Source organism: Acipenser ruthenus, chromosome 54 (genome assembly GCF_902713425.1).
Source record: "Acipenser ruthenus chromosome 54, fAciRut3.2 maternal haplotype, whole genome shotgun sequence".
In the NCBI taxonomy this organism is placed as follows: Eukaryota; Metazoa; Chordata; class Actinopteri; order Acipenseriformes; family Acipenseridae; genus Acipenser; species Acipenser ruthenus.
The window spans coordinates 3,021,031-3,046,931 of NC_081242.1; the positions used below are offsets into that span (position 1 = coordinate 3,021,031).

Sequence of the window (25,901 nt, forward strand, 5' to 3'; positions counted from 1 at the left end):
GCAGGTGTGAAAAAATGCTGTAAAGTAAGAATGCTTTCAAAAATAGACATGTTAATAGATTATATTTATCAATTAACTAAATGCTAAGTGAGTGAACAGAAGAAAAATCTAAATCAAATCCATATTTGGTGTAACCACCCTTTGCCTTCAAAGTATCAATTCTTTTAGGTACACTTGCACAAAGTCAGGGATTTTGTAGGCATATAGTCAGGTGTATGATTAAACAATTATACCAAACAGGTGCTAATGATCATCAATTCAATATGTAGGTTGAAACACAATCATTAACTGAAACTGAAACAGCTGTGTAGGAGGAATAAAACTGGGTGAGGAACAGCCAAACTCAGCTAACAAGGTGAGGTTGCTGAAGACAGTTTACTGTCAAAAGTCATACACCATGGCAAGACTGAGCAGAAATTTCAAGGCAGACAGGGGTTTCCAGATGTGCTGTCCAAGCTCTTTTGAAGAAGCACAAAGAAACGGGCAACGTTGAGGACCGTAGACGCAGTGGTCGGCCAAGGAAACTTACTGCAGCAGATGAAAGACACATCATGCTTACTTCCCTTCACAATCGGAAGATGTCCAGCAGTGCCATCAGCTCAGAATTGGCAGAAAACAGTGGGACCCTGGTACACCCATCTACTGTCCGGAGAAGTCTGGTCAGAAGTGGCCTTCATGGAAGACTTGCGGCCAAAAAGCCATACCTCCGACGTGGAAACAAGGCCAAGCGACTCAACTATGCACGAAAACACAGGAACTGGGGTGCAGAAAAATGGCAGCAGGTGCTCTGGACTGATGAGTCAAAATTTGAAATATTTGGCTGTAGCAGAAGGCAGTTTGTTCGCCGAAGGGCTGGAGAGCGGTACACGAATGAGTGTCTGCAGGCAACAGTTAAGCATGGTGAAGGTTCCTTGCACGTTTGGGGCTGCATTTCTGCAAATGGAGTTGGGGATTTGGTCAAAATTAATGGTATCCTCAATGCTGAGAAGTACAGGCAGATACTTATCCATCATGGAATACCATCAGGGAGGCATCTGATTGGCCCCAAATTTATTCTGCAGCATGACAACGACCCCAAACATACAGCGAAAGTCATTAAGAACTATCTTCAGCATAAAGAAGAACAAGGAGTCCTGGAAGTGATGGTATGGCCCCCACAGAGCCCTGATCTCAACATCATCGAGTCTGTCTGGGATTACATGAAGAGAGAGAAGCAACTGAGGCTGCCTAAATCCACAGAAGAACTGTGGTTAGTTCTCCAAGATGTTTGGGCCAACCTACCTGCCGAGTTCCTTCAAAAACTGTGTGCAAGTGAACCTAGAAGAATTGATGCTGTTTTGAAGGCAAAGGGTGGTCACACCAAATATTGATTTGATGTAGATTTTTCTTCTGTTCACTCACTTTGCATTTTGTTAATTGATAAATATAAACTATTAACATGTCTATTTTTGAAAGCATTCTTACTTTACATCATTTTTTCACACCTGCCTAAAACTTTTGCACAGTACTGTATCTATAGAGAAAATGTATTTCTAAATACTGATATGTATTATTTTTCTCAATAACATTCAGCGAAATTCAGTGCTTACCCAGCATATTAACACCCCACCTCTGCTCACAAATGATTGGACAGCTGTCAGATCTTTCACTTTCCCATTGGCTACTCACTCGCCTTCAATTTTCATGCAGAATACCGTGAACGGCCTCTGCTTGCTTATGATTGGACAGCTGCATAAAACTTGGCAGATATCTGACTCTCCTATTGGTTAAACTTACTGTCAGTACCTGCAACTGAAACAGACACAGTTTATGTCCCACCCAGCTAACTTATGATTGGGCTACCGCATCGTATCGCAGAGGCCCTTCAGGAAAAAAAAATATGTCGAGTACGTACAAGCACAGCATAAGCGAGCAGCACTGTCAACAGACTGCTGTGACGCTTTTGTTGGAAAACGTATTTAAAACTTTATTTATTTTCCCACGCTACGACCCGCCAGAAATGTGTTCACGACCCATAATTTAAGAACGGCTGCCGCGGGCACGATGGCCTGGCTTCGCGGGCACCACTTTGAGGACCACTGGCCTAGACCAATCTCTAACAGCCTGCCAAATCTGAAGTATCTAGCACAAACCTGAATATGCGTTGCTAAGGACATAGCATTGTTGCTTTAATACATGATTTTTTTGAAATTAGGTCTCTGATATGTGCGACTTTAAAATGTTATAACTTGATCATTTTAGATATTTCAATAAACTTGGATCATTTGAAAGGGCTGAATATGTAATTTTGTGTGGGATATATTACTCATTTTTTTATCAAGGGATCATATGTGACTGATTTTGTGGGAGCAGGTCACATATTTAAAATTCTTATCAAATATATGGTCAATCATTTTCTGAACACACTTAACTAATTACAAAGTTAGGTACTAGAAACCCTATACTGATACTTGAAATAAACAAAAGTAATTTTGCTTTTAAACTGAGTTGTCTGATTTTTGAATGCTAATCAAGCACTGTTAGAAATCACACCTATTAAGTGAATGGGCAATAGTGTTTAAAATCTTAAATTAGCTATATACACAAACATAAAAAATGATATATACTAACAAATGTGGTTTACTTAATTTAATCAATATTAAGTTACCATATCAGCCATACTGTCTCTCCGTCTGTCTGTTTGTCTCTCTATCTGCCTGCCTGTCTGCCTGCCTGCCTGTCTGTCTGTCTGTCTGTCTGTCTGTCTGTCTGCTTGTCTGTCTGTCTGCCTGTCTGTCTGCTTGTCTGTCTGTCTGCCTGCCTGTCTGTCTGTCTGTCTGCTTGTCTGTCTGTCTGCCTGCCTGTCTGTCTGTCTGTCTGTCTGCTTGTCTGTCTGTCTGTCTGCCTGCCTATCTCTATCTGTCTGTACTCACCACACGCTCCCTGCGTTGCTTCCAGTGAACTGTCAGAATTTGGGGAAAACTTCCGACCTCCATCCGACAATTCAGCATCACCCAGACGAATAGAGGGGCTGAGAGAGGCGGGGAGAAGGGAGAGAGAGAGGTGAGGAAAGGGAGGGTAGAGGAGGAAAAGAGAGACGAGAGACAGGGCGAGAGAGGGGGAGAAAGAGAGGGGAGAGAAAGGGAGAGAGGAAGAGGGGTAGGAATGCATTTTAAATTGTTTGGTTATTACTGCAACCTTTTAAATGAAGCTTAACAATGGCAATGGTGCTGGAGCTGGATAAAGATTCTTCCAGACCCCACAGCGCCCTCTAGCTGCTAAGAAAGTTTTATTTTTATTTCAACTCACGCAAAAGTTGAGCTGTGGAAGATTTTAGAGAGGGCAAAGTTCACGTGGCTGATCACGTAATCCACGTCGTCCAATGGCTGGAATCGAAGGCAGTAGGTGGACTTCTCTGTTTCTATGACAACCTGCAAAATAAAATACACTTTACAAGTTTGACATAAGTTTTATATTTATGGGTTATTTCACTTCAGTAGTGTCTTCTTGGTCATTACAGGCTGAAATCATGTCAGTCAATGGGGGAAGCAGCTGATTGGCTAAATAAAAAAAGCCAGGGAAGTGGTGGGGACAATTCACCCTCCAGGTGACCCAGGAAGTGCAACACTATCTGAAAGCATGTCTTGTGCAAACAGAGATTTATTAAACCTAGTGTAGTACCAAATGTTTTAAAAGTACAATACATGTTTACTAAAACATGTGCTTCTTTCAAAACTACACGTTTGAGACCTTGTAACAGTAGGGCAGGCAGTGGTTATTGCAGAGTAAACAAAGTGCACCAGGAACAAAGCCTGCCTGCTGTTAAAAACCTGAGGAAGGACTGCAGGAAGCTGATACAAGTAACTGGATAATTGTAAATCCCATGCTTTCAGTAGGAAAGGAGGGGAATTCAATTAATCAAGGATCAGGTGGGAGGATATTAAAAGTGCTCAGACAGATTTGGGGGCCATTTAAAGGAGTGGGTGACTCTGGGCATGGTGAGAAAATGAAAAGTGAACATATTGTTAAGGTTGTAGTAAAAAGCTTAGTGAAGGTAAAACAAGTATAGTGAGGGAAACCGCTATACTGATGATGTGGGGCAGTTACCGTGTTAAACCAGCCACATTCACCTTTGTTTTCATAGTTAGGGCGGCAGTGTGGAGTAGTGGTTAGGGCTCTAGACTCTTGACCGGAGGGTCGTGGGTTTGATCCCAGGTGGGGGACACTGCTGCTGTACCCTTGAGCAAGGTACTTTACCTAGATTGCTCCAGTAAAAACCCAACTGTATAAATGGGTAATTGTATGTAAAAAATAATATAATTGTATGAAAAATAATGTGATATCTTGTAACAATTGTAAGTCGCCCTGGATAAGGGCGTCTGCTAAGAAATAAATAATAATAATAGTGTTTTTCACAGTTATCGTTTTCTGTTCATTGGTTCAAGAGAAAAACATAATTCATTTGTTGTTGTAAAGCAAAGAGACAACAAATAAATCACCCAGTTGAGCTAAAACACTTCTAATAGTCTGTATTCAATACAGTTGTGCCAGATTGGCATTTCAGCACCAAAACCCCTGGTCTTATGTCTCTTTTTGCTCCTCATAACCTCTGCGCCTGTCACACACCTACATAATGGATGGGTGTACACGGAGCTACAATTACCTTTTCAGATTGTCTATTGAACACAGTTAATCTCACCTGGTTTTCTGCTGAAGTGCTGATACTTCGGATCTCCAAAACATTAAAGGTTATATCAACCTGAAGAAAGAAAGAAAGAAAGAAAGAAAGAAAGAAAGAAACACTGAAGATCATTTGCGAAGGGTATAGTTAGCATACTGTGATCCTATTTTACCAGCCTCACCCCATTGTAGCTGTACCAATGGCTTGATCAATAAAATGCATATTTTTAAAGATGATTAGCTATTCAAGGATATCAAGATATTTTGTAAGCACGGGGTGTAAGTGGGACATAAGGGACAAAGAATGCCACTGTAAATACATATGTATTTTTGTATACATGGTATACATGAATAAAATGAAAAACGTTATGTTTAGTAAAGAAAAGTTTAGTTTAAATACAAGTCACCCATTCAGGTTGGCATGACCAATTGCTATTGTTTCAATGAGTTTGTCAAAGCATGTGCAAGCTTTAAAATATATTATAGACTGCTCTGGATCTCTCAGCCAATTAGAGCGCATGTTTCAGCTTCAGTATTCCACGACACCTCAGGGAGAAATCCTATTCACGAGATCAGCCGCACTGCTTTCCGTTTTTACTGTGCTGTATTCTCCACATCAACACGGCTGACCGGGTCTCCTGCTTTATAAAATCATACCGGAGGCAACTCTCAGAATTCCATTCAACTGCAAAGTCATCAAAATGATGACATCACAATCGAGTACCTCGCCACTTAATGGTATTCTCTTTATCAACCCCTTCCCTTCAATCAAACTGACAACTGACTAAATAAAGGTTAGATATGTCTAGAAAACAAATATAGCTGGATTTTGAACTTGTGTATTAATATTACAGCAGTGTATAATATATTTAAAGGACTGTGTTATATTGGCACTCCCAGTCTGTTCACTTCTACTTGAGCCGATATTACCCACATACACAACCATCCTATGATTGTGTACAACAGGCTTGTCAGACACCCAGGACTATAAAACACGCTACTATTCTTACCTTGATCATTCGTACTAGACTAGATATTCAGTCTATGAGACCCTGGAGGTCGTGTGTGCTTAGTCAAGCAATTGTCAAGTCATGTTAACTTCACTGGTACACAGATGTTCACAGGTTTGTCAAGAAACAGCAGACAGACACGTCTCTTCTTTTAACAGACGGGTCGGGATGGGGAGGGGGGGGGTTTGCTTTCAAGAGATTTCAGAAAATAAACTAAACTGACCTGATCCCTGTCTCCATCGAGACGATTCTAATAGAAAGAGGAAACTGATATATATTAAGAGTGTGGGTTAGGCTGGCTTAAAATCCATTCTCTTACCTCTTAGCAGCTTTATTAACATTATCACTGGCCCGCTCTTTAAAAGAGTGCTGACCACCTTTAAAATCCATTCTCTTACCTCTTATGGTTACAATATTATCACTGTTCCCCTTTCATGAAGCACTAAGCAAGAATACTTCAGAATCCATTTCTAACTCTCATTAGCACAAGCAGCATTCTAGCTACGTGAGGTGTTTTCATATTGAGTTCAGGAGCTGCTCTTCAGTTCTGCTGCACTGCCATAGACATGTGTAGATCAGCCAAAGTGTCTTTACAGAAGAGCCAGCAACGCCATCTGGTCATCTACAACTTTGTTTTGCAGGCAATACACTAGATGTGCACTGGCGCTACCACTGATATAAGTCCCTGTTACATAAATCTGTGACAGGTAACTAGAACTGAAGAGCAGCTCCTGAACTCACAGTGAAAGCTGTCCAGACTTATAAATAATAACGCAATATTTGAGTAATTGCAATACGCTCAGTGTGGCAGGGTAGTGTCACGGCCCAAGCTGTTACTGGCAGAAAGAGAGACTCCGAGACAGAGGCTGCAGTGAAGCGCTGTTGCGCACATTTATTACACACAAAAACACAGGAACAAACAAAATAGGTAGGCATTCGCCTTCACCACAGTTACAAACACATAGCTCAAACACGCTCAAACACATATCTCAAAACACACACAAACACTCTCAAACACATAGCTCAAACACGCTCAGACACACTCAAACGGTCTCAAACACATAGCTCCAACACATAGCTCAAACACATAGCTCAAACACGCTCAAACACATAGCTCCAACACATAGCTCAAACACGCTCAAACACATAGCTCCAACACATAGCTCCAACACATAGCTCAAATACGCTCAAACACATATCTCAAACACACTCAAACACACAGCTCAAGCACGCTCAAACACATAGCTCCAACACATAGCTCCAACACATAGCTCAAACACGCTCAAACACATAGCTCCAACACATAGCTCAAACACGCTCAAACACTCTCAAACACACAGCTCAACCACGCTCAAACACATAGCTCAAACACATAGCTCAAACACGCTCAGACACACTCAAACACATAGCTCAAACACATATCTCAAACACACTCAAACACTCTCAAACACATAGCTCAAACACGCTCAGACACACTCAAACAGTCTCAAACACATAGCTCCAACACATAGCTCAAACACGCTCAAACACATAGCTCAAACACATAGCTCCAACACATAGCTCCAACACCTAGCTCAAACACGCTCAAACACATAGCTCCAACACATAGCTCAAACATGCAGCTCCAACACATAGCTCAAATACGCTCAAACACATATCTCAAACACACTCAAACACTCTCAAACACATAGCTCAAACACGCTCAGACACACTCAAACGGTCTCAAACACATAGCTCCAACACATAGCTCAAACATGCTCAAACACATAGCTCCAACACATAGCTCAAACATGCAGCTCCAACACATAGCTCAAATACGCTCAAACACATATCTCAAACACACTCAAACACTCTCAAACACATAGCTCAAACACGCTCAGACATACTCAAACGGTCTCAAACACATAGCTCCAACACATAGCTCAAACACGCTCAAACACATAGCTCCAACACATAGCTCAAACACATAGCTCAAACACATAGCTCCAACACATAGCTCAAACACATAGCTCAAACACGCTCAAACACATAGCTCCAACACATAGCTCAAATACGCTCAAACACATATCTCAAACACACTCAAACACTCTCAAACACACAGCTCAAGCACGCTCAAACACATAGCTCCAACACATAGCTCAAACATGCTCAAACACATAGCTCCAACACATAGCTCAAACACGCTCAAACACTCTCAAACACACAGCTCAACCACGCTCAAACACATAGCTCAAACACATAGCTCAAACACGCTCAGACACACTCAAACACATAGCTCAAACACATATCTCAAACACACTCAAACACTCTCAAACACATAGCTCAAACACGCTCAGACACACTCAAACAGTCTCAAACACATAGCTCCAACACATAGCTCAAACACATAGCTCCAACACATAGCTCAAACACATAGCTCCAACACATAGCTCCAACACCTAGCTCAAACACGCTCAAACACATAGCTCCAACACATAGCTCAAACATGCTCAAACACATAGCTCCAACACATAGCTCAAACATGCAGCTCCAACACATAGCTCAAATACGCTCAAACACATATCTCAAACACACTCAAACACTCTCAAACACATAGCTCAAACACGCTCAGACACACTCAAACGGTCTCAAACACATAGCTCCAACACATAGCTCAAACACGCTCAAACACATAGCTCCAACACATAGCTCAAACACATAGCTCAAACACATAGCTCAAACACATAGCTCAAACACGCTCAAACACATAGCTCCAACACATAGCTCAAATACGCTCAAACACATATCTCAAACACATAGCTCAAACACGCTCAAACACACAGCTCAAACACGCTCAAACACATAGCTCAAACACACTCCCCTCTCCAAACAAAGGATTCTGCTCCCCTTTATACAGACGGACACTCAATTACCTAATTGGGGAATGGCCACACCTGGGATTGTTGGCAGGAACAGAATTAACCCCATCCCTGCCAACCTCACATTCCCACACACACTATGTACACACTCAGAATGATTGCAAACATTATAAAAAGGCCAGTGAAATAAAGAAGAGAAATTTGAATTTGAAGTTACTAACAATTGACATCAATAAAAGCCTCACCTTTGTTGGAACTTTGGCAGCCAAGAGGTACAATCTCCATGATGTCAGAACCTAAACAAAACCAGAGAGAGGAGGATTGGAACTGGAATAATCGTCTTATCATTTATCAACTCCATCGGTATATACCAGCGGTGGCCAATACATGGATCACGATCCACGAGTGGATCGCAAAAGATTTTCGGTGGATCTCGGGACAAATCAGAACAAGCACTAGCATATAAGCAAATAACAATTTTTTTTTTTTGGCTGATGGGCAGAGCCTTCTGTGTCGTCCAGTAGCACAGATGAAAATATCCCAACAGTTTCTGCATATGAGACTAACAAAATGCTTGTGCGAACATAGATTTTAATTTAGGCACACATATGCGAATAGAAATTCCTAAAGGTTGACTATAAACAATAAACGTGATTTTCTTTTTCAGCTGAAAAGTATAAAAAAAGAATAATAATAAAATAAAAAAAACTCACAGTCCGATCTAAACTCATAGCTCAATCGTAATGTACTCTGGGAATGTAGTTTATTGGTGTCCACTGCCCACTGTTAATCACACATTAAAAACTACAAATCCCATACCCCGCCAATTTCACTGATTTATCAGTGTGATGGCTACTAGTTTCCAGATATTTGTCATACCAAGATGAGGAAAATAACAAATTCATATATGTCAGCGTCTTTACAAGAAATGAGCAATGCAGGTGTGTCAGAAGATGAAAGCGAACAGGGAACTTCGAGTTAGTCACAGCGTGTTCACAGTTGTAAAATACAAGTTCAACCAACAGTGGCTAAAAGATTTCCCCTGGCTTAAGTTTGACAATGTTAAAAAATCCATGTTTTGCACATTTTATCAGGATGCAGGGGAACTGATGGCAGGCAAGACTGCATTATTAAAATTGAGCTCTGCTTTAGGAAATAGTGTAGTGGACTATGCTGTTACAGACATGGACCCAGAATCTATTAATGCATTTATAGTCCGGCAACAAACCCCCCTATCAGACCACTGCCAAACAGTCCTGTATCTGAAAACTAACATCAAACAAAACAATTCTAATCCGACACCCCCCCCCCCCCCCCAAACCAAATTATACAGTCTCAAACCAGCTTATAAATGGACACAAAGCAGTGCTGAGGAATTCAAAAATACAATTTATAGTGCAGAAACAGAAAGTATGCTAAACAGCTTTCTAACCAAACGTTTTCAAACAGACAAAAATGGAATCAATTCGACCATCAAAGAAATCAATTTTATATTTGAAACATCAGCGACAAAATCAAAACTCAAGAAAACAAACAACAAAATAACAAATTCTAAAAAGAAATCACATAAAAAATGGTTTGACACGGAATGTAAAACAACCAGAAAAGAATTAAGAAAACTGTCAAACCAGAAACACAGAGAGCCAAACAATACAGAACTAAGACTCTGCTACTGCAAGGCTCTAAAAGATTACAAATATCTTCTCAACAAAAAAAGAGAAGAACATGTGTCCAAATAAACAAAATAGAAGAATCCATAGAGCAAAATTCCTTTTGGGAACTATGGAACAAATTAAACACATACAAAACGAATCATGAATTGGCAATCAAAAATGGTAACACTTGGAAAAAATATTTTTATAAACTTTACCAAGAATTGGACAAAAACTAATTAAATATGGACCAAAACTCAATATTAAAAAAACTAAACGAATTGGAAACCGAAACAATCAAAACCCACTGGACTTCCCAATAACAGGACCAGAGCTAAAAGAAAAGCGGGCCCGACAGCATCATCAACGAGATGCTGAAACACAGCAGCCCCAGGATGCAGGAGGCCCTTCTCAAATTATTCAACCTCATCCTGGCTGCGGGCTGTTTCCCTGACATCTGGAACCAAGGGCTAATAACACCAATTCACAAAAGTGGAGACAAATTCGACCCCAATAATTACAGAGGCATCTGTGTGAGCAGTAATCTGGGGAAGGTGTTCTGCAGTATCATTAACGCCCGGATACTGGCCTTCCTTACCGAACACAATGTCTGAGTAAGAGTCAAATTGGATTTTTACCAAATTACCGCACCTCTGACCATGTTTACACCCTACACACCCTAATCAACAAACATGTCCACCAAAAAAATAAAGGGAAAATCTTTGCTTGTTTTATAGACTTATAAAGCATTCAATTCAATTTGGCATCCAGGTCTATTCCTTAGAATTCTTGAAAGTGGTGTAGGGGGTAAAGTTTATGACATCATTAAGTCAATAGAAAATAAGTGTGGTGTGAAAATTGGAAACCAAAGAACAGGGTTTTTCACCCAAGGGCATGGAGTGAGACAGGGTTGCAGTCTGAGTCCAACACTGTTCAACATCTACATCAACGAGGTTGGCTACGGTGCTGGAGCAGTCTGCAGCCTCTGGCCTCACTCTACACGACAAAGAAATCAAATTCCTGCTCTATGCAGATGACCTGGTCCTGCTGTCGCCCACAGAGCAGGGGCTGCAGCAGAGCCTGGCACTGCTAGAGCAGTATTGTCAGAAATGGGCACTGACAGTAAACCTGGACAAGACCAGAGTTATGGTATTGCAGAAGAAAGCCAGATCTCAGGGAAACAGGTACCGCTTCACCCTGGGAAACAACACACTGGAGCACAGCACCAGCTACAATTACCTGGGTCTAAAAATCAGTGTGTCTGGGAACTTCAACCTGGCTATAAATGCATTAAGAGATAAAGCGTGCAGGGCTTTTAATACAATAAAGAATCGGCTATACAAAATTAAACCACCAATAAAAATTTTCGTCAGCATAATAAAGCCAATCCTTCTGTATGGTAGTGAAGTCTGGGGTCCCCTTATGAACCCCGATTATAAAAAATGGGATCAAAGCCCCGTAGAGAATTTCCATCTTGAATTCTGTAAACACCTCCTGCAGGTTCACAGGAGTGCAGCCAATAGCGCTTGCAGGGCTGAATTGGGCTGGTTCCCCTTACTCCACTCCATAAAGAAATGAGCGCTCAACTACTGGGTCCATCTACAGCAGGCTGATCCGTAGTCCTACCACCACACTGCACTGCGGAGCTGCACACAGCCCCCACAAGAGAATCCCCTCAGTAGAATGGTACTGAAGCTCAGCCAACTGAGCCAAATTAACACCAGCGAGCTTCAGAACACCACCAACAAAACTCCCAGCACAAAAAATGAAACAAATTAATCTAAATCTGGAAAAAATTATAAACTACATTGGAATAATGAAATTGAATCACACAATAAATTACAATGTTATCTGGCCCTAAAAAAGAATTTACCCTGACAGAATATCTGGTCAGGGTCAAAAACACAAAACATAGACAGATCCTGACCAAGTACAGACTCAGTGACCACAGCCTGGCCATCGAAACTGGCCGGCACAAAAAAACCTGGATTGCCAAAGAAAAAAGGCTGTGCTGTCACTGTGATCTGGGAGAGGTAGAGACAGAAATGCACTTCCTGTTGTCCTGCCCAAAATACACAGAGATATGGGAGAGATATATCCCCCAATTCAAAAACCAAATAGCAGAGTTTAACCTCCTCTCCAATTTGAGTAAAATCCCCATCCTTCTAGAAGAGGAGGAGCAAACTGCAAATCTAGCAGCACAGTATGTGTCTGCCTGCCACAACCTGAGGGACAGTGTGTGACACCCTGCATACATGACCATGGGTTACTGTTGATGAGGAGGGAGGGAGGGAGTTATATTGTTCAAAGGAAAGGGGAAAATGGCTTTTGTGTTTGTTATGTTCTGTAATTTTATTTGTTTTATTATTTCTGTTTTCTATTATAAAAGCTTTGGCAATACCTGAGCGCTCTCGTCATGCCAATAAAGCATTTTAGAATTTGAATTTGAATTTGAATTTGAGAGAAAGAGAGAGAGAGAGAGAGAGAGAGAGAGAGAGAGAGAGAGAGGAGAGAGAGAGATTATATATTATATATATAAGGAAAAAAGGACATAATACCACAGTAGTGACGTCAAAAAGTGAGAATTCCTCTAGAGGAAAATATACTTGAACTTTGACCCATTCGCCTCCTCAAGACCATCACTTTCAATTCAAACACAAAATGTCTTGCTTTCAATCACTCGACAACACCCACAGAACAGAAACGTTCATTAATGATCAACAAAATGAGAATATGTTTAAAAAAAAAATGATGTGAAGCTGGTACATTCATATCTCAGGGAAACTGGAGGGGAACATTACTACTGTGCTATTATGCCTTTTGAAAAACAATGTAGTACTAGAGGTGCAAAACAATTACATTCCAAAAGGAGACAAATCTAAATCTAAAACAAAATGGTGCTTATTTTTGCAGTCTGTGCAATTTAATTTAATCAACTCAGCAGGTTCATTATGCGTGACGTCTCTCAGCTCGGCTCACCTTTCTCTGGTGTAAAAGCAACTCAAGCAACCCGAGCCGTACCAGACTGGCTCGACTCAGCACCGGCTCGGCTCGGGTGTGCAGGTGGAAAAGGGGTATAAGAGATACAAATGGCAAAATCATAGATGAAGAGAAAAAAATTGCAAATATATTAAATGATTACTTTTCACAAGTTTTCACAAAGCAGGATACGGGCAACATGCCCCACATGTCGATCTGTTCCTATCTAATTTGAAGTAGCTTTAGTATAACCGAGGCAGAGGTGTTAAAGGGACTAGGGACTCTTAAAATAAACAAATCCCCTGGGCTGGATGAGATCCTCCCAATAGTACTCAAAGAAATGAAAGAAGTTATTTACAGACTGCTAACCAAGATCATGCAACAGTCTCTTGACACAGGGGTTGTACCGACAGACTGGAGAATTGCAAACGTAATACTGATCCACAAAAAGGGAGACAAAACCGAACCAGATAACTACAGACCAATAAGCCTGACTTCTATTATATGTCAACTTATGGAAACTATAATAAGATCCAAAATGGAAAATTACCTATATGGTAACAGTATCCTGGGAGACAGTCAGCATGGTTTTAGGAAAGGGAGATCGTGTCTAACTAACCTGCTTGACTTTTTGAGGATGCAACATCGACAATGGATAACTGCAAAGCATATGACATGGTTTATTTAGATTTCCAGAAAGCTTTTGACAAAGTCCAGCATAAAAGATTAATTCTCAAACTGAACGCAGTAGGGATTCAAGGAAATGCATGCACATGGATTAGGGAGTGGTTAACATGTAGAAAACAGAAAGTAGTTATTAGAGGAGAAACCTCCAAATGGTGCAAGGTAACCAGTGGTGTACCACAGGGATCAGTTTTAGGTCCTCTGCTATTCCTAATCTACATTAATGATTTAGATTCTGGTATAGTAAGCAAACTTGTTAAATTTGCAGACAATACAAAAATAGGAGGAATGGCAAACATTGTTGCAGCAGCAAAGGTCATTCAAAATGATCTGCCCAGTTCTGAACATTCAGAACTGGGCAGACACATGGCAAATGACATTTAATAGAGAAAAGTGTAAGGTACTGCACGCAGGCAATAAAAATGTGCATTATAAATATCATATGGGAAATACTGAAATTGAAGAAGGAATCTATGAAAGAGACCTTGGAGTTTATGTTGACTCAGAAATTTCTTCATTTAGACAATGTGGGAAATTTATAAAAAAGGGCAACAAGATGCTCGGATATATAGTGAAAAGTGTTGAATTTAATCAAGGGAAGTAATGTTAAAACTTTACAATGCATTAGTAAGACCTCATCTAGAATATTGTGTTGAGTTCTGGTCACCTCACTACAGAAAGGATATTGCTGCTCTAGAAAGAGTGCAAAGAAGAGCGACCAGAATTATCCCGGGTTTAAAAGGCATGTCATATGCAGACAGGCTTAAAGAATTGAATCTATTCAGTCTTGAACAAAGAAGACTACACAGCGATCTGATTCAAGCATTCAAAATCCTAAAAGGTATTGACAACGTCGACCCAAGGGACTTTTTCGACCTGTAAAAAAGAAACAAGGACCAGGGGTCACAAATGGAGATTAGATAAAGGGGCATTCAGAACAGAAAATAGGAGGCACTTTTTTACACACAGAATTGTGAGGGTCTGGAACCAACTCCCCAGTAATGTTGTTGAAGCTGACACCCTGGGATCCTTCAAGAAGCTACTTGATGAACAACCAAACGAGCAAGATGGGCCGAATGGCCTCCTCTCGTTTTTAAACTTTCTTATCTTCTTATGTTCTTATGAACAGGAAATTAAAACAAGGTAAAGGCAATCATCCAAATAAAGCTGAAGCACTAACGGATAACGACATAGAACATCTGTACAGCACTGAAACACTACGTTTAAAAAAAAACCAACTGTACTGCTGAACCTAGTCTTCTTTAATATTAGCATCACAAGGGTATCCAAGTATTATAAAAAATAACAGACGGACCTCTTCAGTGAGTTACAGGAAAACAATTCCATCTCTGGTTTCGGTCTCATAATTTATGATGTCACAGAAACTCTAGATGGAATTATTTTTCTGTAACTCACTGAAGCCCATCTATTTATATATATATATATATATATATATATATATATATATATATATATATATATATATATATATATATATATATAGAGAGAGAGAGAGAGAAAGAGAGAGAGAGAGAGAGAGAGAGAGAGAGAGAGAGAGAGAAAGTTAGACAGGAGAAGGCAGGAGTCTAGCACAAACGAGAAGCGACAGAGCGAGAGAGAGACAGACAGAAAGACAGAGAGAGAGGGGGAGAGAGAGGAGGGCAGCGGTGTCTGGATTCACTCCTCCCTGGGGGGCTGAGAGGGGAAAGAGATGAGAGGTGACAAGAAGAGAAAGAGAAAGAAAGAGGGGAGAGGGGGAGGTTAGAGAGAGGGCAATCGGGGGGGGGGGGGGGGGGGGCGCAGACGATTCCCTTTTTCTAAAACCCTGTTAGTTTTTCCTCCTGAAATATAACAGAGCTTGAAGATATCATTTCTCTTCTAACCTCCTATATGACTGCAGCAAATACTGGGCAGGCAGGTTTCAAGGGGGGAGGAAGCTTGTGTCCCTACAGCAAACAAATGTCTGTAGCTTTAATTAAAGTAAACTCTGAAAGAAAGCAGGAAATTAACCCAGACACCAAGAAGAAGGAATTATATTGTAGTGTCAAACTGAACAGGGTTGTGGAGGTCTGTCTGTCTCTCTATAGCTTTAATATAACTAAACTCTGTAAGAATGCAGCAAACATAACCTCAGGATTGTTCTTTACTGTGTGATATTGAATATGACTGCATAGACACTGCTTTGAAAAGCTCATCAATATTTCAAAGCCTGTCTTTGAGGAGGGGGGAGGGGGGCTGCTAATGGGGCTTCAATAATTGAAATATCTCCAGACCCCCCTCTACTCACTCAGTCAAACTGCAATAATTAACAGTTTAATTATTTAAATCTGGATATCGCAGCACTTGACATTTCACAGTACTGTGTGTGTATATATTATTATTTATTTCTTAGCAGACGCCCTTATCCAGGGCGACTTATAATTGTTACAAGATATCACATTATTTTTACATACAATTACCCATTTATACAGTCGGGTTTTTACTGGAGCAATCTAGGTAAAGTACCTTGCTCAAGGGTACAGCAGCAGTGTCCCCCCACCTGGGATTGAACCCACGACCCTCCGGTCAAGAGTCCAGAGCCCTAACAACTACTCCACACTGCTGCCCCATATATATATAAAAGGCGTGGATTCAGACCAGTTCAGATCCATTCATGAGAACCAGTCAGAAAATAAATACCAATCCACACTTTAGACTTTGTATTCATTTATTTATAATAAAGTAATAATCCCAACGTGATGCGTTCCTAAAAACTATACTACGCTGGGGCTTTGTTTCACTTGACATTATTATTATTATTATTATTATTAATAATGACAAGTGATTATTAATAATTATCCTCTGATAAGCCTCTTCTTTCCGAGACAGCTGAGGGAGTCTTTAGGTCCCTCCCTATCACTTCTTATTGGCTAGCTGTGGAAAAGGCCGCTCTTCTGTTGGTTATAAAAAAAAAAAAACAGAACGGGCTGCCAAGAGAGCCCTTGGCAAGGCACAGACTAATCTTTTAAACTTCTTGGCGTCTTTAAGGTATCATTTACATTTTAGTAAATTACCAAATAAGTCGTATTGCTTGCTTAACAAATGAACCTGTCATTTAAATACATAAATCTAGTAAAGTTACTAAAAAAGACAAAGTTGGGACATAAAAATAATAATAATAATAATAATAATAATAATAATAATAATAATAATAATAATAATAATAATAATAATAATAATTACTGTTTAGCATTTCAGGACCATTTTTTTTCTTTCGATTTAGTTTGCTAACCTAGTTTGTCATTTGCCATATCCCACCTCTGCCACTGACTGACTCACTGTGTGACCCTGAGCAAGTCACTTAACCTCCTTGTGCTCCGTCCTGCGGATGAGATGTTAAATCAGTGACCTGTTGTAAGTGACTCTGCATATAATGCACAGTTCACAGCCTACCTCTGTAAAGAGCTTATGATGGTGGTCCACTATGAGAGGCGCTATATAAAAATAAATATATATATAAATATGTTTTTTTTACATATTTTTTAGATTTCAATACTACTTTACAAATATGTTTATAATGATACAAATAAAATGCTTATATATGAGATTGGGCTATCTTTACAACATTGTATTAATATTATTTAAAACAATAAAATACATACTGTAAATCTCATGGCATTGTAGTGTAGAGAAAGCATATTTCTCTCTACCCAAAAAAGGCCCTAAGGGTATCAAACCAGGATCACTGTTCCAGATAGCCATCATGGGGACAAGAGCCCAGGTTAGGGTTAGATGAGGACAAGAGTTGTACAATGTTTTTAAAAAAAGAAGTTTAAAATAGAAATAAATACAAGAAAAAAATGATCTTGTCTTTGCAGAATTAGATGCTGCTGTGAACAGCCACTCAAAAGAGTATGTTGTTTGAACACAGAGTCTGTCAGATGCAGCCTCATGAGAAATATGAATTCCCAAAGCCCATGACATCAGACAGCAACGTTGAGTCACACAGTTTTCTTGGTTGCTTTAATCAGCAGTTGATGGTTGAGCTAACTGTAAATACTGAAGGCTTATTGGTAGTAAAACAGAAAAAATGCAGAGAAACTTGACAGGGGTTCAGCAGTTACAAAACTGAAAGAACATCAAGAGAAACCAGCACTCCACCAAGCAGCAGTAATATTTGCCAATGATTTCGTATCTTTGATGCAACAAACTAAAACAGTTGAACTCAGTTTTTAGAAAAAAAAGTGGAAAAAAACAGGCAGAAACTTTAAACATTTTTAAAAGTATTTTCATATTTTATTTTCACTCTTAGTATGTTACTGAAATTTACTTGCAAATGTGATCCAAACTGCACTGCAAGAAAAATTTACTCAAAGTATGTTATAAATGTGTTGAGGTGGGGAGGGGTCACAGGATTCTGTGTATCTTGAAGAATTCAGTAAACCAGTCAAGCTACTAGGCTAGATCCGCCCCTATATATATATATATATATATATATATATATATATATATATATATATATATATATATATATATATATATATATATAGATCAGTGTGTGTCTCTCTCAGTGTGTGTCAGTGACTTAGAACTCACCAGAATCTTATCTTCAAACTTGTTATTTTTTAGTTGAAGTTTGATGCTCCGAATGATCTTGATTGAAGATTTATCCAAAACTTTCTTCACGCTGTCTGTAAATAAAACAAAAAAAAGAAGAGTTTAGAAAATAGATTTTATAGAAGCCTTGGTTAGCACTCCTTTAAGGGAGTAACTAAAAGAGGTAAAAAAAAATGGAAAACTGAAAGTTTGACCTTTCAGTTAAAAAGAGGAAGATCTGAAGTTTCTAAATGTATTCTGAACAGAGCATCAACAAATCACATGGCTGTCTGATTTATTTAAAGAACAGTGTACCACAAGTACCTGTTTACAATTTGAAACATTTACTACAGTAAAAGCACAGCTCAGTGTCGCAAAGCACAGAGAAGATAACGAACCAGCCCCCTTCTCAAAGTTTACTGCTTTGGGATCCTCCTGGTAAAAGCACAGCACAGGGTAGTAAAGCACAGAGAAGATAACGAACCAGCCCCCTTCTCAAAGTTTACTGCTTTGGGATCCTCCTGGTAAAAGCACAGCACAGGGTAGGTAACGAACCAGCCCCCTTCTCAAAGTTTACTGCTTTGGGATCCTCCTGGTAAAAGCACAGCACAGGGTAGTAAAGCACAGAGAAGATAACGAACCAGCCCCCTTCTCAAAGTTTACTGCTTTGGGATCCTCCTGGTAAAAGCACAGCACAGGGTAGTAAAGCACAGAGAAGATAACGAACCAGCTCCCTTCTCAAAGTTTACTGCTTTGGGATCCTCCTGGTAAAAGCACAGCACAGTGTCACTAATAATGTAACAGTGCCAATAAGGACATTGATTTGAAGTTTTGGTTAGCAAAGTGTAAAGGGTGGATGTGATAATGCTGCTATAATAACAGCTAAGAGAATGGATTTTAAAGAAGCCTTGGATAGCACTCCTTTAATTCTCACATTCTCCTCTTTAGTTAATTCTCAGAGTCTCTGCAGGGCTAATCCCCTGAGTATTAAAACCCAATCAGGGGAAATTAAACAATGTGGAGCTCAGCCATCTAATCGAATGAGCGAGGGGGTCGTGGAGATTAATTACTCAGCCTTCGTTAACAAGCCAATTAGGAGCAATTTGAGGAGATTGCTCCCATCGATTCCAGTTACTGCTGTCAGTCCATTTATCAGGCGCTGGACAAAAAAATTGGAACTTAAGAAAATTCCTGAACTTGAGGCCATTCGGCCGATCAGAGCTCGTCCGGTTTCCGAGCAGCTGATTGATCTCAGAACTTTGTCAAGTCGGGTCTTAAAGGATCCCAGTGATTCAGCATCAGCAACCATTCTGTGCTGCACTTCATGTATTGGTTCAGGTTAAACCATATCAAATCTTTTTAAGATTTTAAAGACTTCAATTAAGCCCCTAATTCTTATCTGTTGTAAAGACTGATTCACCTGCCATAGCACTGTCAATAGGGTGTACACCATGGGACTGATTCACCTGCCATAGTCCTGTCAATAGGGTGTTCACCATCAATCAATCAATCAATCAATTTTATTTTTATATAGCGCCTTTCACAACAGGTCGCCACAAAGTGCTTTACAAGGATAAAAACAATACATATTCAAAAACAACAATAAGCAGTGAAAAAGAACAAAATAAAAACAAAAATAGTAAAACTTGTAAAAAAGGGTAAAGAATTATGATATATAAACTATATTATAAAAATGTGTTTTAATCTAATTTTAAAAAGAGCAACAGTGGGAACAATATGGAGACCAGAGAATATCGCCTAATCTAGAGGAGAATGCCAGGCTATAAAAATTGGGTTTTAGTCTAGATTTGAAGGCATCGGCTGAAGGGGCTTCTCTAATTGTGATAGGCAAGTTGTTCCATAATTTAGGTGCCATATAACTAAAAGATCTACCACCAGAGGTTTTTTTCTGAATAATAGGTACAGACAGTAACCCAGCATCCAGTGATCGGAGCGGGCGATTGTGGACACAGGGTTCCAAAAGAGATTTATGGTATGGAGGCGCAAGACCATTTAAAGAGTGTAAGTTAACAGCAACACCTTAAAATCTATTCTAAAACTAACAGGGAGCCAAAACAAGGATGCCAGCATGGAGGAATATGCTCTCGCCTCTTGACCCGAGCATTACAGCAGCAGTGTTTTGTAGAAGTTGGAGGTGAGATATAATGTTGTGGCTAGTCCCAATGAAAAGACCATTACAATAATCAATCCTAGAAGCTGGGACTGATTCACCTGCCATAGCACTGTCAATAGGGTGTCCACCATGGGACTGATTCACCTGCCATAGCACTGTCAATAGGGTGTCCACCATGGTACTGATTCAGGGTGTCCACCACGCAAGGAAGGAAGGAATCACCTGCCAACCAATCGCTCTATCAAAGTCTGTCCGGAACAGGGCTGTGCTACTTTCTTTTAAATATTACAAAAATAAATAAATAACAACCCGCTCTGACACCTCGCTTCCTAGCTTTCTTTATTTTCTTTCTTTCTCTCTCACTAAACATCTCGGAATTCCTGAATAGATCATCGCCTCAAATACTGAAAAATATTTACATTTTTAATCTCATATGTCTCATATATGTATTGCTTTCATTCCCCCCCATTTCTACTTGTTTTGTGCTGTGTGTGTGTGTGTGTGTGTGTGTGTGTGTGTGTGTATATATATATAGAGATAGATAGATAGATAGATAGATAGATAGATAGATAGATAGATAGATAGATAGATAGATAGATAGATAGATATAGATAGATAGAGTCAGAAGCACATGTATTTGGCATTGTTCTATATCAATTATTGATACAGTAGACGACTAATATATCCAGGATATATATTTTTTCCCATGTACTGAACAGACACATATATAGATGCAATGTTTCCACATATAAAATAATAAACAGTTTGAAATGTAAATAAATAAACCCGTTATCAATTGCATACCATTTCTACATGCGCAGTATATTTTTGCATACAGTCGCGTAACCATTGAAATATTCCCGACAACAACAATAATAATATTAATATTAATACTAATTACACATTAACTTACCTAGCACCTCCTTCGTCACCTCCACGTAGGGTTTACTGCAAGCCATAACGCCAAATTCACGGGAACGCGTTGGAAATACCACCAGATCAAATACAAATCTCCTGCTGAATTTGGGCTGAGCTGCACATAATACTCGGACCAGAAACCAATAAATACCGCGATTGATTTTATAAAGATACACTACCGCTACTAACTAACAATATAATATAACATAAAGCCATATCCTGTTGGGTCGTGTATTTATTATCATTATTATTATAATATTTTATTTAAAATTTAAAATAAAAAAAAATTAATAAATCTAATGTATTTTAATTAAGTCTAGTGCTAGCATTATCGACCTCGACCAGAAAATAATCCTGCCCGTCTATATTCTGTATTTAAAAGCAAAAAATGAAATGCATAACGGGGTTGTATAATTACAATATATGCTCATGTAATTAAGTTCCTGCTAAACGGTATTCCCTAGCACATTTTTTAATTATTATTATTATTATTATCATCCGGTCTAACGCAATACATTCTTTCCTTTCTATCATTTCATAAAATGCACTCCAGTGTACAGTACCTCTCTATCAGCAATGCTACAATCAATGCTAAGGTAATTCTGTCTACTGTAATTCAATAACGCATTGCCGGTATGTCGGTTTTAATGTGTATGGCTGTGTCCCTGTGTGTGTGGGTGTGTGTGTGTGTTGGATTTGCTAGAGATGCTCTTTTAGTACAGTACGCTGACGAAATTTAAGCCGGTAGAATTTTTTTTTTTTTGCAAAGATGCGCGTTCACGTTTTAGGGAAGTGGAGGATGGTGGGCGGCATTAGGAAACTGGCTCCATTGTTGATCCAATACGGACTCATAATGGATAACGTATAGAGCGGCAAGATCCGCCATGGCGGACAAAGGTCAGCGGTTTCATACCGCTGTGAGTGTTTCAGTCGAGTTGCCATTTAAGGGTTTGTGGTTTTTAAGTTCTCTCTTTCGACAGAATTTGAAAAAAAAAAAAAAAACGTTTTTTTTTTTTTTTTTCAGTGACTCAGTTTTGGTGATGACAAATTTAAACGCAGCAAAACCCCACATGATTACACCTACATATAGCTCGAGAACCACTTGTCTGTCTTTCTGATTGTCTGACACTGTCTGTCTGTGTGTCTGACCCTGTCTGTGTATATCTGTCTGACTGTCTGTGTGTCTGTTTGTCTGTCTGACTTACATTTTAAAATATATATTTCGAGAACCACTTCTCCAATTGTGATGAGACTTGCCAAGAACCTTCTTTAAGACAAGTTATTGAGAGTATCAGAATGTGGGGGTGTATGGAGACTGTCTGGCTGTCTGTCACATTTTTACACCTATAGCTACAGAACCAGTTGTCTGACTGTATAAATAACTTGCCTGTATTTTTTCTTTTCATTCTGACAACTTTTTACACTTATAACTTAAGTCTGTTTCAAAGCTCTTTTCACAATGTTTGTTCTAGTGCACTGACGGTGTCAGGATTATTGCCCACATTGTCAAACAGGTAACACAGCAATTACGATCCGTGATGTGGTACGGAACAGAAAAGCCAGAAGCACTTGTTGTTATGTTTGTTGTTATATCACTCTTCCTGCAGTGATTTAGAGGACAGATCTCAAACCCCAGTGCACTAGAGAGGACATTTTGAAAAGAGCTTTGAGACAGACTTTAAAGTTATAAGTGTAAAAAGTTGTCAGGCTGTTAACAATAAAAAAAGAAAAATGACATGTACTTTGTTTAAATGGGGATGTGTGACACTATAACCCCTCGTTCATCTTTAAGCTGGGCATTGGAAAGTCAGTTGAGCCCCCTCTCATTTGGCAGGACAGAGAACAAAAGAAGAAAGACTGACTGACTAGGGAGAACGTTGGAATCAATGGAAGAAAAAATATGAGACAAGGGGACCTGTGTTAGCCCAAAATCAATAACATAAAATGCCATTGTAAGTCATGTCTGCACTGGAACCTATTAGCAGCTACACTTATAATATCTCTGAGCGTGTAGATCTGCACTCAGAGTGTCAACAACAAAGCATTCGAATTGTTAATCACAACAGGTTCAATTAAAACATGAAACAGCTTAATATCAGGGTTGTGTGTGTTTTAAAATTAGATTGAATGATTTATAATATGCTTAAGTGTTCGATGGCTGCCTCTAATCATGTTGAGAGTGTACTTTCCCTGACACAGCAGTGCAACAGAATGAAACACATTCTCAACATGATCAGAGGGAGCCAGCGAACACTTAGAAACACATTCAAAAACAGATGAAAAGCTGAAACATACGTTATTTCTCCTGCTATCATCCATAAATACTAAACACTCAATAGTACTGAATTACTAGTACTAAACTAAAAGAAACTTCAATTCAATGTTGAACGTTTCACGAGGGGTCTTTCTTAAGGTTTATAATTTTAGACGATACATTCTCAACATGATCAGAGGGAGCCAGTGAACACACATTATCAACCCTAGTTGGGTGAGTTTAATTTTCATCTGCTGTTTTCACACTTTATGTCCATATTTGGTTGTGAGGTTTATATATATATATATATTAAACATACACACCCAGACTGACACACACACACAGACTGACATACACACACACACACACACAGACTGACGCACACACACAGACTGACATACACACACACACACACAGACTGACGCACACAGGCACACATACACACACAGACTGCCACAAGCAGGCACACACACACAAACTGATGCACACACGCACACAGACACATACAGACATGCAGGCACACACACACACAGACTGACACGCAGGCACACACAGACTGACACATGCAGGCACACACACAGACACACACAGACTGACACACGCAGGCACACAGACTGGCATACGCAGGCACACACACACACAGAGACATACACACACACACACACACACAGACACACACAGATGGTGATTTTAAACAGCTCATTGTAGAAGCTCAGAGCTCAAGTTTCAAGCGCTGGTTACAGGAAACACTGCAGAGACTTTTTTTTTTTTTTAAATAGACTTGCGAACGGAAATGCAGTCATGTACTCAAAGCACTGCTGCTGTACCAGCAGTACCAGCTGTAGAGGAACTGCACAAGAAAGGGGCATTCAGAACAGAAAATAGGAGGCACTTTTTTACACAGAGAATTGTGAGGGTCTGGAACCAACTCCCCAGTAATGTTGTTGAAGCTGACACCCTGTAATCTCCATTTGTGACCCCTGGTCCTTGTTTCTTTTTTCAGGGTCCCCTGGGTCGACATTGTCTATACCTTTTAGGATTTTGAATGCTTGAATAAGATCACCGCATAGTCTTCTTTGTTCAAGACTGAATAAATTCAATTCTTTTAAACCTGGGATAATTCTGGTTGTTCTTCTTTGCACTCTTTCTAGAGTAGCAATATACTTTTTGTAACGAGGTACCACAACTGAACACAATATTCTAGATGAGGTCACTCCTCCTATTTTTGTGTTGTCTGCAAATTTAACAAGTTTGCTTACTAAACCAGAATCTAAGTCATTAATGTAGATTAGGAATAGCAGAGGACCTAAAACTGATCCCTGTGGTACACCACTGGTTACCTCGCTCCATTTTGAGGTTTCTCCTCTAATCAGTACTTTCTGTTTTCTACATGTTGACCACTCCCTAATCCATGTGCATGCATTTCCTTGAATCCCTACTGCGTTCAGTTTGAGAATTAATCTTTTTGCGGGACTTTGTGTCAAAAGCTTTCTGGAAATCTTGAATCACACAGCTTTGTAGTTTTCCATATGCTTAATGAAAAACTGACGAATTGAAAAATGTGACATTTCGAAAATCTACAATACTGTACTATTATTATGGCTTCCGGTAGACTTGAGTGATACCATTGTGTAGCTTCTTTGATTATATGATAAATAAAATATCTAAATTATGTTCATATAGTATAAAAATATATATGTCTCAATCCTAAAATTGTAGGTGATGCAAAACTTTTGGCCCTAGCTGTAGGGTTGGTCGATATAAAAATCCTATGAAAGGTCGTTGTTAGTTTATACACATTTAATATTTTTGCACACAAATGTATATTGGTCAGAACTGTAAAACCATTCTTTTTCTTAACCATATACAGATCTCTCTTAAAAAAAAAGAAACGGAAACTTTTTATTTTAAACATGACATGCAAATGTTTTGTGGTTTTAGACTCAGACCCACATTTTGGACAATACATGCCACAAAATGACCAAAATGACAACAAACCACCTTCAGTCAATATGTATTGACATGACTTTACAGCCCTCACATTTCTGTTATAAAAAGCTGCAAACAGGATGTGAAACGTGTATTTGATGTTAGGGTGTTTTTATGGCTGCTAGTAATGTACATAGTTTCACGTTTAATTTCCTTTTTAATGTCAATTTTGACACTGACTAAACAAAT

General features: G+C 39.3%; 1 protein-coding gene across 1 annotated transcript in view; it reads right to left on the reverse strand.

Annotated features, from left to right (window-relative positions):
* The window catches only part of carmil3 (capping protein regulator and myosin 1 linker 3), a 70,716-nt gene extending 48,565 nt beyond the window's left edge, over positions 1–22,151 (reverse strand). The window contains exons 1-6 of the mRNA XM_059017004.1: positions 21,465–22,151; positions 18,418–18,512; positions 8,773–8,823; positions 4,679–4,738; positions 3,289–3,410; positions 2,913–3,010 (exon numbers count right to left, since the gene is read on the reverse strand). Of these exons, the coding sequence (XP_058872987.1) occupies positions 2,913–3,010; positions 3,289–3,410; positions 4,679–4,738; positions 8,773–8,823; positions 18,418–18,512; positions 21,465–21,510 (472 nt within the window). The 5' untranslated portion in view covers positions 21,511–22,151. The remainder of the gene's footprint in view (positions 1–2,912; positions 3,011–3,288; positions 3,411–4,678; positions 4,739–8,772; positions 8,824–18,417; positions 18,513–21,464) is intronic.
* Positions 22,152–25,901: the final 3,750 nt, after the last annotated feature.